This window comes from Barbus barbus, assembly GCF_936440315.1.
Source record: "Barbus barbus genome assembly, chromosome: 46".
Taxonomy (NCBI): domain Eukaryota; kingdom Metazoa; phylum Chordata; class Actinopteri; order Cypriniformes; family Cyprinidae; genus Barbus; species Barbus barbus.
In genome coordinates, this window is record NC_136724.1 from 12,720,959 (window position 1) to 12,738,900 (window position 17,942).

Consider the following 17,942-nt stretch of genomic DNA (forward strand, 5'->3'; position numbering starts at 1 on the left):
GTGGCTTACCATTGCTTCTGGTCAGCGTCACAGTTGCAGTAGTATTTGGAGTCAGTGCAGTTGCGCTCAATGCCACATGCGCATTTCTGAATGCCCGGCACAGAGCCACCCCAGTAAAAGTGCTTCTCGTTACCACGGCCGACCCACCATGTGTAAGGTGTCCCATCTGCAAACACATAAACGACAGGGAAAGCACACCATTTATATTCATTATGTCTTCATTTTTATCTATCTATCTATCTATCTATCTATCTATCTATCTATCTATCTATCTATCTATCTATCTATCTATCTATCTATCTATCTATCTATCTATCTATCTATCTATCTATCTATCTATCTATCTATCTATCTATCTATCTATCTTTCTGCCATTCTATCCATCCATTCATTGTTCTACCATTGCATCCATTAATCCAAAATTCCATCCATCCATCAATTAATTGTTACATCACTCCATTCATCATCTATCAATCGTTCCATCATTTCATTGTTCCATCCATTCTACCATTCCATCCATCCATCAGTCATTCCATCCAACCATCTGTCCATCCATCCATATATTCATCCATCCATCTGTTGTTCTACCATTCCATCCATTCATCAATCGTTCCATCATTCAATTGTTCTATCCATCCATCCATCCATCCATCCATCCATCCATCCATCCATAATTTTAATGTTTCATCCATCCATTCATCCACCACTCCATCCATCCATATATTCATCCATCCATCCGTTGTTCTACCATTCCATCCATCCATCAATCATTCCATCATTCAATTGTTCATCTAACCATCCATCCAATGTTCTGTCCATCCATCCATCCATCCATCCATTGTTCTACCATTCTATTATCCATCCATTCATCCATCCATCATTTTAATGTCATCCATCCATCAATTCCAAATGAATTCCAAGAAATCTTTGTCCATAGCTGACTCTTAACATTAGCCAATAACTTCATGTAAGAGAGACTACAGATTAAATAAATAAATAAATAATATCACAAACATTTTTAGATCCAGCATAACCAGGACAGAATTAAATCAGTTTAAATATAAAAGGCTTGCAGTTTCAACGTTGAGTAGGATGTAAACATGGTCAAGTAAGCCTTTTAAGTCAAGGACATTTTTGTTTAAATAGATCTATTTTGTTCTTAAAAGGCTGCCCTATACATAAATAGCACACACCAAAAAAAAAAAAAGGCAACCATCCTTTTTCCAAATCTACCACATTTACATTACATATACATGTAATACACGCATCCTTTTATCCAAAGTGAATTATAAAAAGTTAACTAAAAATATATATTTTTTAAACCATTTCATGCATTCCATGGGAATTGAACCTATGACCTTGTAGGGCTGTGTATTGCCAAGAATCTGGTGATCCGATACGTATTACGATTCAGGGGTTGCAATACGATATATTGCGATACTGTAAGCAAGGTGATATATTGGGATATTTCTTATTTTAGGAATATGATATATTTTTTGTAAAGCTGTCATTAAGAGCACACCACCATATGCATACCTTGGCAGTAAATAAATAAATGTAAAAAAAAATTGAACCAGAACACAGTGGGATCTAGTGTTGTAACGGTACCAAAATGTCAGTATTCGGTACCGATACCAGTGAAAATCCACGGTTCTCGGTACCAATTTCGGTACCAAAGCAAAACACAAAAACATGCTAATTAAAAAACATACTTTTTACTCGAATGAAACGGTAAAATGCTTGTGAAGTGACTCTCAGATCAGTTCTGGAGATGTTGTTTATGTATTCATGTCCTCATTGAGATGGCAGATGCTGAAATCACACCGAGCGTCAGGCGTGCTTCAGTGTATGTACGTTGCAGAGGTGGAAAGTAACGAATTACATTTACTCGCGTTACTGTAATTGAGTAGCTTTTTTGTGTACTTCTACTTTTTAAAGTAATTTTTAATATCTGTAATTTTACTTTTACTTAAGTATATTTTGTTTGAAGTATTGTACTTCGCTACATTTTAAAACACATTAATTACTGAGTAAAAATAAAAAAATCGCTCCCTGGAAACTACTGCAGTAAATAATGGGCAGGAGAACAAACTGGCGCTAAAATCACAAGAAAGATGCAGATGGACATGACAGGCGTTAATGATGCAGACCCAGCTGAAAACCAAACCCTGTCGTTTTCTGCTGAAGTTGAACTCGAAGTAAATGAAGTGAACTCCTGGCCATGTTTATGCTCTATTATGCAATGCAAGCTGTGTTTGCCTAGGGAGACCAAACTAGCAGCAAATCTCGACATCACCCTTTCGCAAGCATGTAACGTTAAAGGTAAGGTAAATACTTGCATCATTGCAATGGTGGTTAAAATGAAGCTTTGGCAGTTTAGCAAAGGGTTTTGCACAAATTAGCCAAAAAGACAGTGGTGCAGTAATTGTTGTTTTAACGATGTGCAATTTGACATTATCAGTATTTAGCCAAAAACCAAACAAAACACTCCTACAGTGAAGCAGCAGCGGCTCGCCCATAGAGGGCGCTGGGACGCCGACCTCCCTGCCAGTTTTTTATTTTTATTTATTTTTATTTAGTTTTTAATAATCTCTCATTTTGAAAAATGATCTGTGTTAATGACATGCTATTAATGGTTTTACTTTAGAATGTGTTTAGAACTCTCCAGAATGATATTTACATTCACTTCATGTTGGTGTAGTAGTAGCCAATAGGCTGTCTTCCCTGGGCGCCAGTTCGCTCAGCCCTACAGTGCTGGAATTTAAGCCAATGGTTCCCCTGTTGCTACGCAAAAAAGTTTATATTTTGCCAATCATCATCGTCGAATTTTATGGTTTGGGGGCGCTGAAAATATCGCCCCTAGTACCAAGATTAGAGCAGTGCACCTGCTGCGCGGGACATTTACCTCAGAGGAGTGCGAGTGCAGTATGGCAGCGCTGGCGACGTCGAGTAGCATTAATGTACATAAAAAAAAGAAAGAATTCTTAATTCAGATATTTTTGTTTAAAAACATTTTTTGTAAATTTTACTGATTTTAAATGGTTAACTTTTAAGGAATTAATTAGATTAATTATTACTTAATTACTTGATTAATTATATTTAATAATATTGCTTGTAATCTGTTGCCACAATTTTGAGTGAATATAGCGTATTCATTTTTATGCTGTCATTCTCTTACTCACTCAGTCTCTCTCTCTCACTCACAGTCACACACCACGTTTCACACACATTTACCATTAAAATAGTGATCTCAATAGGAATGTAACTGTATGTTTGCTTTGCTTTTTTTGTTTCGAAGTTCTGAGCTGGATTACTGTGTTTCATACTAGTTAAAATGTTAAAATAATTTTTCTTCTCATACTTGGTGTTCTTCAAGAATGTTGTCCCACCCTTTCTTTGAGAGCCTTCTCTCTTTCTCTAGTATCAACACAGACTGTTATCCATTATCCAATTTGTCTACAGTGAACTTTAAAGATATGTAGTCTACAGTTGGGGATTGATTAAAGAACTAGATTGTTGTATTTCCTATAATAATTTATCGTTATGCGTTTGCACTTTTTCTATCTGGACACGGAGCATAATAAACATGCAACTTGTTCATTATCATTACCTGTGAAACTGTTGATTTCTACATGGCAGTTCAAATAATATTGTCTTTTTAGACCATTGGTATTGACTGGTTTGAGTTATTTTATTGGTATAAGCAAGGGACATGGGTGGCCTAAAATGCACTAGAATGCAGGAAATCACATCTATGAAATTAAAATTTTTATGGGGGAGGAGCCCCCAGACCCCCCGCACAAACAGCCCCACCTAAAATATTTTTCACCAGCCGCCACTGCCGTGAAGTCTAGTATATTAGACTAGTGCGCGCACATTTATAGTGCATTACATATAGTTAATTAAGAGACGTTTTTGCGTTTTAGACACCATATTACCTGTTTTTGCTCTATTTCGACAACAAAAATAATCCCAAACACAGCCACAGCACTGTTTTGCATCTCTGAGCAACATGATGGTGTTCAGTTCCTGAAGGATTCAACAGTTTAAATGATTCGGTTCAATCGTAATGACTCACTTATTAACAGTGACTTGGTGACACCTACTGCCGGTTTCAATTTCGCATTTAAAGTATCTTTTGATTTTTTTTTTTTTAAATATAATTTCAAATGAGTATTCAACATTTTATGTCTTATATATCAAAATATTATTGCTGCATTTGTAACTGCAGGTTAAATGCATTCATGTCCTGCATTAAACAGTATGTAAATGCGTCTAAATGCCACTTCAGATGAAGCTTCTGTGTTTCCTCTGCATTTCAAAGATACATTTCATTAATACTGATTTAATTTGCCTGGTAATAGCCCAAATGTCTCATTATTCTAAATAACTGATTCCTTTAATTAAAAACAACTAATTTGAGATTTATAGGCCTATCCCAGTGGTGTCAACTAAGCTCCTGGAGAGCTGCAGCCCTGCAGAGTTTAGTTCCAACCCTGCTCCAACACACATACCATGTACTTTTCAAATAAGCCTAACTGATTAGATTAGTATAGATATAACCCTAATTATACACATCTGATCCAGCTATAGCTTTTTATAGCTATTTAATTAGGGTTATATCTATACTGTTGTAGGGCTGTGGCCGTCCAGGAGCTGAGTTTGACACCCTTGGTCTATCCCATTGTTTCGTCCCTCCCACTGTTAAAAAGTTAATTTGTAAATGAGCTACTTTTTACTTTTACTTGAGTAGACTTGAAAAGTACTGGTACTTTTACTTGTACTTAAGTAAATTTTCATTAAGGTAATGGTACTTTTACTTGAGTAAAATATTTTCGTACTCTTTCCACCTCTGGTACTTTGTAGTAAAAAAACAAACAAACGCGTATCTGCTCCATTCTTTCATACAGAGACAGGCAGAACAACTTTTGCGGCTTAATATTTACAGATACTAGTCCATGTCGCGATTTGATTTAAGTGTAATGACCTACTTTTGATTAATTCATCCAAACTTTCACAAATTCCGTGACATTCCGTGCTAAACTGGAAATTACGTTTTTATAACTGGATTCCGAGATTCCGTCCACGTTTTCTGCATCGTGGAAATCATAGGGCCGTACACGTCAAGAACCGGGTTGACCGGGTACTCGGTACCACCGGTACTTGAAAAAACCTGGTACCGTGACGTTTTTTTTAGTACCGACTTGGTACCGAAGTACCGGGTCTTTTGACAACACTAGTGGGATCTGCATTTGCAATAATCAGTCCCTGTAACATTAAATGTTATTGAACCACTTGCTGTCCAGTACAAGTCAAGGGGAAAAAAATTGCTTGCAGGATTCTTTAGTTAAATGTATAATATGCATAAAATGTATTTTATAAAAAGACCATATATATTTTTAGACCCTGCTTTAAAGGTTCACAGTTTAAGTTTACAATTGTAACATACAATGTCATAACATTTTGATCTTAACAAAAAATTACATCTGCTTGGTATCAATGAAAAATAAAGTGCTTGCAGGATTCCTAAAGAAAACAAAACAATTGTAAAACAATAAAATAAATACACGTTGAATATTCTCAGAACCTTTCAACTTGGATTTCACAGGTTTTTCAGTTTGTTTTCATGTTCATGTTGGAATCCCCAAGACTGTGACGAGAGCACCGCCCAAACTGCACAAAACTGAATTACGAGAGAATTACGAGAGAAAGCTGCAGCCACGCAGTGACACTACCGCCTGCCGCACCACGCATGAAGGCTCTTCACACAGGATGCAGCAAGCGGCAGAACCAAGTTGGTGCCTGTGGCGTGGTCCCGGGGCAGGCGTTACTACAAAAGCCCAAATGACACCACACTTCAGCTTTGTACACCGAAACAAAAGCTGGATCAATTCTTTCATCCTCCATTACTGGCAGCGAACTATATTAACGTTAACATTAGTGGCGTGCCCTAATGCTAGTACTTCCTGTCACTGTTTAGCCTAAGTGCAGAGATGAAGACTGCTCTCTAGCGGTCGGGATATGAACTCAAAACGAAACAACGGCCATGCATCTTGTATGATTTTTTATTAATTTTTTTTAAAATATCGATATTCCATTTTTGAGAATCGATACAGTATCGCCAAACAAAATATTGCGATACTCACGTGTATCGATATTTTTTTACACCCCTATGATCTTGCCATTGCTAGTGCCATTCTCTCTACTGTTTGAACGCCAGCATAGCTACAGAATCCAACACAGAACTGAATCTCTGAACAGCTGTATGACGGCTGCTTATAACATGCAAACAACAGTAATTACAGTGCTTGAGATTTGAAGAGTACTTTACGGTCTAGCCCACAGATACGAGTACTAATTCCCTCCGTGTGTAAAGACACAACACACTCAAAAGGATTAACACTTGGCTCTTTGGGAGCATGCATGGAGCTCTAGGGGCTGCTGGACTGTCATTCTCAAGCATTGATGTGCGTGCAAATGCCCACATCTTCATGCACAGAGGGAAGCAAAACAATCCAAACAGACTGTAGAGCTGGCAAGTGCACTAGAGGCATGCATACACGCAAGCTTGTGACTACAGCGCACACACGTGTATGCACGCGTACACACACGTAGCCAGACACCAAACCACACAAACACACACGGTCTCTCATGGCAAAACTACAGTTTCTCTAATTTACTTCATTAACCTGCTGAGAGATGAATCGCAGATGAATGCTGAGACTATTTGAAAATCATTGGAACTTCACAGTCATTGAATTAAAACACTATTTCAACAGATGACACACTGTTGGCTGCTGTCGTCATATATGCAAGAGTCTAATTACTTAAAACAAGCTTGATTCCACAAGGCAGCTCCAGGGGAAATACGTGTAAAATGTGCTCTGTGCAAATGCTTGATGTGTGACTACATCTACATTAAAATGTTCTTTGCCGTGGCAGTGTAAATCTCGTCAACAAAATTATTGATGAAAAAGGGTTCTGGATTTTACAAAATGGAAAGAGGCACATGATATTTAAAATTTAATTTATTCCAACTAAAGATACTGTTGATAAAAATACGGAGAAAAATATATTAACAATAGAAAAATGTAGAAATAACTGCTTCAGAATTCAACTGAATAATAACAAATAAAACTAAAGATCAGTAAACAAGCTCTAAAACAAAAAGTAAATAACATTCTCTAAAGCTGTAACTTCAGAAAAGTTTCCTCAATATTGACTAAATAATATATGCTATTACTTCAGACTCATGTTGTATCTTGTTTATGCTGTTACATTTTTGAGAACATCTCAAAAATCTAAATCTGGTCAATGTTTGGTCTTTTTGACAGTTTGACATCTTTTCATTGACTTTTATTATTTGTTGGCAAGAATTATACACCATTTCTTTTTAAACATATGTATATGACAAATAGGAAACATTTTAAAAATAGAATTACATGTAATAAAAAAAAATGTAAAGGACATTTATTGTAAGACAAAAAATATTTGTTGACAAAGGGTTTTTGGTAAGCAAAAAAGGACACATCATGATGATGTTTAAATGACTGAATAAAACGTACAAAAAAAAGATATTCATACAAACAAGTACACACAATAGATTCAGAATGTTTTAAAATACGGTAAATAGCAAAACAATAAGACTAAAAAAAGTGTATTAAACAGGCTCTTAAAACTGTCAAATTACTTTTGTTGACTAAAATTATGTAATTTCACTCTAAATTAATATCTACTGCATGACGAAATACTGACTAAACTTTTTGTATAACAAAAACAAATGGTGAAAAGAAAAACTTCTAGTGTGGGATAAATCTATGTTACTGATTTACCCCTTGTCTCTACAGATTTCAGCGAAACAATCCCAAAATGAGCAAAGGATAAAACGTATCCACAGTTCGAGCAGACAGTCCCATCAGCTCAAAGACTTTCATCTCCACCACACTTAATTAGTAGCAAAGACTCCTGCTATTCCACTATGGAGCCAAGAATAAAGACCAGCACATTTCAGCCTCAGCCGACAGGGCTGACAGATACAGGAGGGACCCACACATGGAGACTGCAGGCAGGAAGCCAACCTCCCTGAGTGACTGAAGAGATGCCAAGCAGCAGCCAGACAGAGAGAACCAGTATGAACGACAAGAGAAATGAGCAAACAACAGAAGAAAAAAACCCATCATTGCTGTGATGGACAGACATTATGACAGATGGTGAGTGGTCTCTGACACATGCCGTATAGCTGGTACTTGTGAAATGCCGTTGAACCGGGAATGCTGGGATTGATGCAGGTGCATAAGAAACATGGCCAAAAGACACACATGTGCACGCCTCACCTAGCCTTCCGGGGGTCTGTGGTGATTTGCAGTATGAAGTCTATGCCTCATTAAACTCTAGGGCCAATAAGGTTTGCTCCACCAGTGTTATCTGCATGGACTGCTTCCTGTTTCCCTCACCTCGGTTCACACCAGGCTCAATCAATCACTCCATTCACTCTTGGCTGGAAACACAGCCGTCGGGCCAAGCTAATTTCACAGGGATATGGAGCTCTTTTTGTGCTCCTGCTGGGTTCTGAAACTGAGATGATCATCCATTTGTAACCCAAACTCAATGATCGTTAAACAGGTGTAAACAAGTTTGGCAACTCCGGACTCTCAGGAAAGGCCGCAAGCTCAGTAAATATAAAGATTTCGGTCCAATTAAAAAGGTTAAAGTCCAATTACATTAATGTCACAAAATAAATATATAAAAATCTATAAATTTATACAAAATGCCAATCGGAATCAAAAATTTAGAAGGATTTCCAACACTTTCTCTCTCTACCTTTCTTTCTTTCCCCCCAAACAACAGAATCCTGGCACAAATATTTCAATCCCTCCCAGAAAAATTGATCGGCGAGACATTTCCATCGTATCTAGTTCTTCTTTCCTGGGACCCACATTATACCATCCCTTTCGAATTTGCAGCTCTCTGTCACTTCAAAGGACACGTCCCTCCATCTTTATCAGTCCTGTCTCCACTAAGGTCCCCTCGTGTCTCGTCAAATTTTATCTAAGTGATGTAAAAAAGAGTGACGCCTTTCTTCCACCCTTTCATGTGAGAAGGAAAGCCTGCCGCCACATGTAAATGCTGGGATCTTGGCTCGACACATCAGGACCTTGAATGACAGCTTCATTTTCCTTTCAGGAGGATCACAGTGGCGAGAGCCAGCTCTTCAGAGCCAGAACGGCTGTTCACGTCGCTGTCCATTGCGAAACGCCTGTCTGCCTTTCCCGGGGGAAAGTCTGACACGATAGCCAGGAAGAGGAGCTCATCAGACCAACCTAAATTGGGAGAGCACTGCTTTCCTCCTGGAAAAAAAAAGGCAGCCCCCACATTGAAACCTGGCACTGATCGAAAATTCATCTCATCATCAGTCTGGCTGAGGAGCTTCTCTCTGGAGGACATGGACGGCTCTTTTCACAAGTTGGGGAGATTACTGTTGCATAATGATTCGCTGACAGTACAACCCACTGTGTAGAATGAACCCCAATGGGAGGCTGATATCGATCGGCACTCTCTCTTTCCTTAAATAGAGAACGGCTTGATAAATGGGCCTTATCGAGCTTATCTGTTACGGTAGGTGCGAGGAGACACACGCTGATGGATGCTTTTCAATGAAATATAGAGGAATTAGTAGAGCACAGACTTACATGCTGATGTCTCTGGTGACTAAATGTGCACAAAACATCATCATAATGTGTACAGGGTGATAACGGCAAAAATCATCTTGAGATGGAGGGAGCTGTGGGCTGGTGAGTTGCATTGTCGCACATTTCTTCTTGATTTAATCCCTCACTCCTCTACATGTAGATTCATGTTTTATCTTTCATATGAGGGAAAAAGCAATAAAAATGACAAAGTGAACAGGTAAACACCTAATATCCATTATTACAGAATAGTTCACCCAAAAATGAAAATTCTGTCATCATTTAACTCACCCTTATGTTCTGTGAAAAGTAGGACCCTATGATTTCCGTGATGTGGAATTTGCGGACAGAATCGCAGAATCCAGTCATAAAAATGCAATTTACTGTAACATGGAATGTATTCATATATATTAAAGTGCACACGACGCTTGCCGTGTTTTTAGCCTCTGCCACCTCAATATATGACTAGACGAACACAATCTCTAGAACTGCTCTGAGAGTCACTTCATGAGCATTTTACCATTTCTTTTGATAAAGGTCTTCACATTAACTCATCAAAATAAAAGTTTAACTTGAAGAAACTGTGACAGAAATAAATTACTTCATTTAATGATAGTCCTACTACTAAAGAATTTTACCAGAAGAAAATATTTACCAGAATTTATTTACAAGAAAAACGTAAATACACACAGTGTTTCTGAAAAAAAATAAATATATAAAACAATTATCGTTTTTTTAAACCAATTAATTAGAGATGCTTTTTTTTACTAAATTTTACAAAACCATTAAAATGGAATCCAGAAAAATAAAATAAAAATGAATTTGGTAAAAAAAAAAACTGAATTTGAGAAAAAAATTTAATATTTCATGATTTGGTTTCTTGATTTCAATTAATTAAACATACTTTTTTAAAATTAATATTGTTTAATTTAACTATTAAAATGGAAATAAATGGAATCTAGGAAAACTAAAATTGAAAAAATGGAATTTTGAAAAAAATAAAAATAAATGGAATTTAGGAAAAAATTAAAATTCAATAGGGCCCCAGAAAGGTCAATGGACACTTTTCTCATTTTTATGGGGTTCTCAAAAGCGAAAATGGTCATAGTTGGGTAAATTTCTATAGTGCTGAATGAAAACTACAACAAATATAATTTTTGCATTCAAAAATTCCACAATAGCATTTCTTTAACGTTCAAAATGAGAGAGAAAAAAATCATTAGATTGATTATGCTGGGAAAAAGATCGAAGAGCTGCAGTGTTAACTTGTTTTCCGTCATTTAATGCATTTAAAAAAAAAAAAAAGAAAGAAAATAAAACAATTTTGATAGATTCATGATGTTAATAACTGTGGAAATGTGTCATCACAGTCCATGGACCTCAATGACTTTCATTGTATGGACAATGAAAAGATTCTTCAAAATATCTCTTTTCCATAATAATACAGGTTTGGAACAACATGAGGGTGAGTAAATGACAGAATTTTCAGTTTTGGGTATGGATAACAATAACCTTCCATTCTCAGAAAGTCATTAAGGTATCAGTTAACATGTGATTTGCTATCATTTGTAAGACTTCAATATTGCAAAGCACATTTCTGCCAGATATTCCTCAGTCTCCCCTGTTTGTTCCCAGCCTGCCCTGAGGTATTTCTCTCCCTTCTCTCTTTTATCACAGGAGTGAGGTGCTGTTCTGTCAGACAAAACTCCCTTAACAATATCTCTATTGATCCACCTGGCAATCTGACGCCGTTTCTATTTGACTTCGTCCGGCTTAAAGCAAGACCAGAGAGTGATTTACACTCTAGCAGTTTGCACTAGCCAAGCCTCTCTCACTTCTCCGTCTGAAGGAGGTAATTGGAAATCCAGAGACAGGTAATGCAGAAGATATGGCATCATTAGTTTCCTTGTTTCCTTCCAGATAAGACAAAATATCCAGCCATCTCCAGTAGTCATTAAAAAAAAATCCTCTGGGCTGATATGGCAGGCAAGAGATAACAGTCCAAAACATGTTTCACGACTGCCAAGCAGGGGTGAGAAGGGTCACTGCTCCAAAATCTACAATCATGTGCTGTGTACATCTGCCAGAGTTTAGAGAGGTGAAGATATTGTGCTCATCATGGATTCATTCATGTTTCTTCAACTACGAAAGCTATTTTAGAACAATTCAAACTAGTTTAGATGTCTGCTAACAATGTCCAATGGTGGACAAATTATGTGTTGTATTTAACAGCATTTTGACATTTTAGCACAATGGCATTTTAAACATTTTTTAAACAATTCTCATTTGTCTTGCTAAGGCTATTTTGATCACACTTTATTTTAAGATCCAATTATTGCTATTAACAAACCATTAACTATGACTTTCACCTCAATAAACTCCTAATTTGCTGCTTATTAATAGTTAGTAAGGTAATTGTTAAATTTAGGTATTGTGTAGGATTAGGTATGTAGAATATGGTCATGCAGAATATGTGCTATATAAGTACTAATAAACAGCCAATATGCTAATAATAGGCATGCGAATAAGCAACTAGTTATTAGTGAGAACTGGTACCTATACTAAAGTGTTACCTCTATTTTCATACCTAACATTGTATGTATACTAACTGCAGACAAATTAAATATTTTCCCACCTCTTGCATAATTTGACAAAATTACAGCTTAATTGGAAACAACACACTGTTTTATTCTTGGTAAACCATTACAATAACATTTGGAAAATGTGTATTGGCTCAACATTTCTCAGTAAGATGAAAATGCTACCATAATTGAGTAATATTTGAAGATATACAGTAAACTACTGTTCAAAAGATTTGAGTTGGTACAGTTTTGTTCAAGTTTTTTTAAACATATCTCTTGCTCAAAAAGGTGTCCATTTATTTGATAAAATACACTGTAAAACACATATTGTAAAAAATATTTGAAATCTAAAATGACTATTTCCTATTTTATTATATTATACAATTTTTCTGTGATGCAAAGCTGAATATTCAATATCATTACTCCAGTCTTCAGTGTTACATAATCCTTCAGAAATCATACTAATATGCTGATTTGGTCCAGCAGTTTTTTTCAACTGCTTACACACAAAATCTTTACTTGTCACACAATTTCTGAAACCTGACACTCAAACACCAGAACCACACGCCAAATCTGCAAAACCACACACTAATTCTCGGCCTTTTACTCAGTTTTAAATTTCTTAAAACACTTTTTGCAAAACGCGACACACATTTCTGTATGTAACGCACACAAAAATCTATCGGGAAATATCTTTACTTCCTTTTTTCTTGGATTCTTGGATTTGTGTGTAAAGTTTTGAAAAAAAGAGGCAAATTTTGAAAATGTGTGTAAGCAGTTGAAAAAAAAATTGAGATGCATTTCAGTACAAACCAACCTTTAGAACATGAGCCAGATTTGAAGAACCACCCAAATACAAATCAATGGACTAGCTTACTTTTGTAATGCTGTGCCCCCTGGCCCACTATAGACATGACATCCATCACAGAAATTCCTAATAATATTTGTAAATGAGAATACAGTGAAGCTCATCTTGCTTGAAATGAATAGTCTTCTTCCCAAAGATATCATAAAATGTAACATTTCCCCTGAATTATTGAAGATTCAGAGGATTTAATGTGAAAGGTTCTTTGCAGGCAGTGATATCCACCTGATATAAATACCTCCAGCACTGCATTGAAGGGTTTTAGAATTCCATTAGCGCTTTACACCCTTTAGCCAAGAGAATAAGTTTCTGTCTGACTCTCCATTGCTAGAAAATTGCCATCACAGGTGCAAAGTCTAATATAGCTGAATTACACGGCACTGAAGAGGAGCATGATCACACGAGATCAAAAGTCACCAAAAATAACAACAGATGAAAATAAAAGATTATTTTCTAAAATGCCACCAAGTCTATGGTTTTCGCTACATATTTTGGTGTTGGTGCATTCAGAAGTTTGAAAAAGCTCTGCCATTTACTCTTCGAAGCCCATCTTATTGTTTAATTTTCTCTTTGAATTACTAGTAGTAATTTTTTTCACTTAATGAATCACCGTAGAAATTCATCTTACAGTCTTACTGGCCTTGAGACAGGTATGCCACACCGATTTATATTCCCTTATAAGTATTCCAAGTCCAGTGATCCAGTTCTGTTTCAGCTCAATAGCCGAGTCCTCATGCATATCTGAATAATTACATTGTACCTTCCGTTGGCTGGCAAAATAAAACATTGAGCTGGAATGTTGTCGTAAACGAAAACAATGACCATTTATAAAATGAAAATTAATTGTGCCTTGGTAATTGCCTTTTTCACCTGAAAAGGACACAACAAATTTTCTCTCAGGCTTCATTATAATTTGCAGCTGAGTGCGAGCATGTCATGACGGAGTCATCATTCTTTGGACAGGCTGCTTCTCTTGACGCAAAGTGCATCAAAATCACTGATTGGATGGATTGTTATTGCAGGTCATCTCAATCAGCTCTGCTGTGTTGAATGCTAATGAAAGGGTAACATGAAGAGAGAGAAATTGCTGGGCAGATTACATGGTGAGGTCACCCCCATTTTGAATGAATCTTTTGGTAGTAAAGCTTTAAAGGGACAGTTCACTCAAAAACAAAAATTGGAAAATGTCATTCCAAACCTGCATGACTTATAATACAGTGGTGGCCAAAATTATTAGAACACTAGTATTTTCACCAGCTAAAAAATGTCTATCTTTTGCTGGAGTGTGTCAGTAGGAACATTCAATTTGCCATTAATTGGAATAATCCAGTGAGATTTTTGTTTACACAAGGAGTCTGTCTGTCTGTCTTTACATGAAGAAACAGAACAAACTGAGACAGAGTAAATCCAGAAGAACTGTGGCAATGTCTCCAAGATGCTTCAAGAAACCTCCTTGCAAAGCTACAGTACTGTTAAACGTTTTAGGCACTTGTGTAAAAATACTGTAAAATGAGGATGCTGTCAAAAATAATGTCATAAATAGATTTTTGTTTACGAAGTAATTTGTATTAACTAAATTAAATCAACATTTGGTGTGACAATCCTTTGCGTTTAAAGCAGCTTTTGACCTAGATACACTTGTGCATAGTTTTTCAGGTAGCGTAATGAAAAAATTTATGTTTGGAAATGTAAATGTAATGTCTTAAAGGGATAGTTCACCCAAAAATGAAAATTTTATGTTTATCTGTTTACCCAAGGGCATCCAAGATGTAGGCAACTTTGTTTCTTCAGTAGAACACAAACAAAGATTTTTTAACTCAAACCGTTGTGGTCTTTTTTTTTTTCTTAGCTGGTGAAAATACTAGTGTTCTAATAATTTTGGCCACCACTGTATGTACGACATAAAAGATGATTTTTAGCTTCTTTATCTAAAATGTATTTGCAATATACTACTATGTGTAATGCGACCTTGGGCGATGGAAAGGCACTATATAAATCAAACTACTAGATAGACTGCCAGTCTGCACATTAGAGGTGGGGTTTTTTAAGTAACGACTTCTGTTGATTACATGGTTACACCAGTAGGTGGCAATAAGTGTCTTTGAATCACTGACTCATTTATTCAACCGATTTGTTCAAAAACAGATTCATTTGGTAACAAAATAGGTGACAAAAAAGTCTTTACGAACATCGGCCATTCAAAAAAATCGTCCAAAAATGCTGATTCATTCAGGAGCGAAGAAAGTGATTGTCTTTATGAGCGAGTTAATGAATCAGTTAATGAATCGTTCACTCAACAGAACCGTTCAAAAACATGGATGCACTCTGGAATGAAGCACCACAACTTTGTGATAAGAGATGTGCAATAGATAATTCTGCTGTGGCTTAGTTTGGAACTATTTTCAGTGTTGGAGAAAGTGCACAAAGTAACTGGCAAGTTACTTCAGTATTAAATTTCTTTAAAAAAAGAGAATGAAAAAAGCACCACATAGTATACAACCTCCCATTTGATGCCAAAACACAATGAATTTATTTTCAAAATGTTTTGGTGTCACAGTTCACTAGGAGCAAGGAACGAGGGAGCGAGGAGTACTTCAAAACACAGGAGTCTTTAATAGTCCACACACGTAGGAGACACAGGAACACTTGGAATGACGTTTAAGAACCGACAAACACTAACTGAAAGGACTGGGGTTTATAAACACAGGGAAATCAGGGAGGAAGATGATACACACCTGGAATCAAATAAACAATCAACATGAGGGAAAAACTGGGTCACAGGGAACACATGGGGAGCAAAACACACACAAGACAGTCCACAATCCTGACATTTGGCTAGTGTAAATATTCATATATACCACGTTTAAATATGATTTTATATATATGAACTTTGGTGAATGTTTTTTTAAGTAGAACTGGCAATGGGGACGGAAGGAACAACAGACACATGCCAAGTCAGCGAAAACACACTAAATGATTCAAATTGACAGACCTCAGATTCAATACTTTTGCTATAGTACCTGTCAGGCCACAAATCCCAGGAACATCACACAATGAGGAAGATTCTTGATTTGTTAAACAATTACTAAAGCCACGGAGCAAGAGCTGTGTTCAATCATGAGGTCAGGCAAAGATTATTAAGTATTATTTTGTGTTGAAAGCAAAATTAATGATGGTTTAATTAAAATTAATCCATCAATGGAAGCTTTCTATTTAACAAAAGGTTCTTTAAAATAGGAAAAAAGTCCTTCATATTATATATTTTTCAATATTGTTCACAGTAAGAAAAAATGGTTCTTTTAAGAACCAACAATGGTTCTTCTATTGTGTCACTAACCTTTATTTATAAGAACGTAAAACCTGAATAACTGAAAGTATCTTCAAAACTCCACAAACCAGTCAAAGACACTAAAAGGCAACTGAAAGTTCAGTGCAGCTCAAACAACAGCAGATTTGCCACAAAAAGCCCTTTCTCATAAAAACACTATGCTCAGATCATTCTTTCTCATGAACCAGATGTTTGACAGATTGGATTCCTGAAAGCTTTAAGACATTGTCAAGCATTTCATATGGATGTGGGACGCAGCATCAGTGGGAATCAGTAAGATTAGATGCAGCATCCATAAATCGCTCTCTGGCTGTCAAATATTCCAGTCAGTGGACAACTGTGTAAGAAACCACGATCTCTGAGCCATCAGACATTAAAAAGCCTCTCTAGTGTGCTTTCTGTAGGCCAGATCTGAGTGTGCAAGCAAACCAATCAACAGAAAGCAGATTCCTTGAGGATAAAGGTTGAGTGAACCAGGCAAAACCTCTCAGCACGTTGTCCTCTCCTGACCAAAACTCCTCTCCCTCCTGGACTCTGAAATGTAGTTTGCCCTTGGTCAAAAAGAAGCCTGCCTGAAGAAGAAAGCAGAACGATGGTGGACTATGGTTTGGGATTGGCGTAAACCAGCAGTGCACTCTGGTAGCTTTCTCTACAAATCAATAATTCAAGCAGAATCATCCAGAAAACAAGAGTGAGAGATAAGCGATCGAAATTCAGCTCCTTTTCCTTCACATTTTTTCATGAACTCCGTATAAAAACAAATAAACGCATAGAAGCGGGTCAGATAGTGTCTTCTGAAAACATCACTTGAAAGATCTCATAACCCTCTTTGTAGGTCCTAAAAAAAAAAGAGGATATCACTGGCCATGAGGACCCAGCAGTTCTCAGAACTTTGGGTTTAAACTCATATACAACATGAATGGAAAGCAGTGTTGTTAAAGTCAAGTAAAAAAAAAAAAAAAAAAACTAAAATAATAATAATAAAAAAAAAAAATGATGATCATTTTTTTTAAAAATAAAAACATTCAAAATATAAGAAAATAAATAAACAAAAACTTAAAAGTACAAATGTTGCTCTGGCAACTAAATGAAATAAAAAGAGATTAAAATAAATAATAATAAACAGCACATACAGTAACAAAACTGCATACAAAAATATAAGCTAAAATTAAATAAAAAAATTTAAATACAGAAATAAAAGCCAATAAACATGACAGTGGTTTTTGTTTATATAAAAATATAAATTTTTTTCACACTTATGTAAACCATATCATTACAATTAGGGCTAAACGATTTTGGAAAATAATCTAATTGTGTTTTTTTTTTTTAACTGATATTGCGATTGCGATTTAATATGCAATTCATTTTTTAAACTCTTTATGTTCTGTATTATTCAACAAAGACAAGCAATAAATCATTGTATAGTATGACCAACACAATATTACATAGATTAAACATAAATGTTCTTTTCAGTAGGCCAG

At 36.1% G+C, this 17,942-nt stretch overlaps 1 protein-coding gene across 1 annotated transcript in view; it reads right to left on the reverse strand.

Annotated features, from left to right (window-relative positions):
• LOC306864585 (contactin-associated protein-like 2) overlaps nucleotides 1-17,942 on the reverse strand; it is a 388,195-nt gene that overhangs the window by 102,896 nt on the left and 267,357 nt on the right. Inside the window, exon 14 of the mRNA XM_079408681.1 lies at nucleotides 10-166. Coding sequence (XP_079264807.1) covers nucleotides 10-166 — 157 coding nt within the window. The remainder of the gene's footprint in view (nucleotides 1-9; nucleotides 167-17,942) is intronic.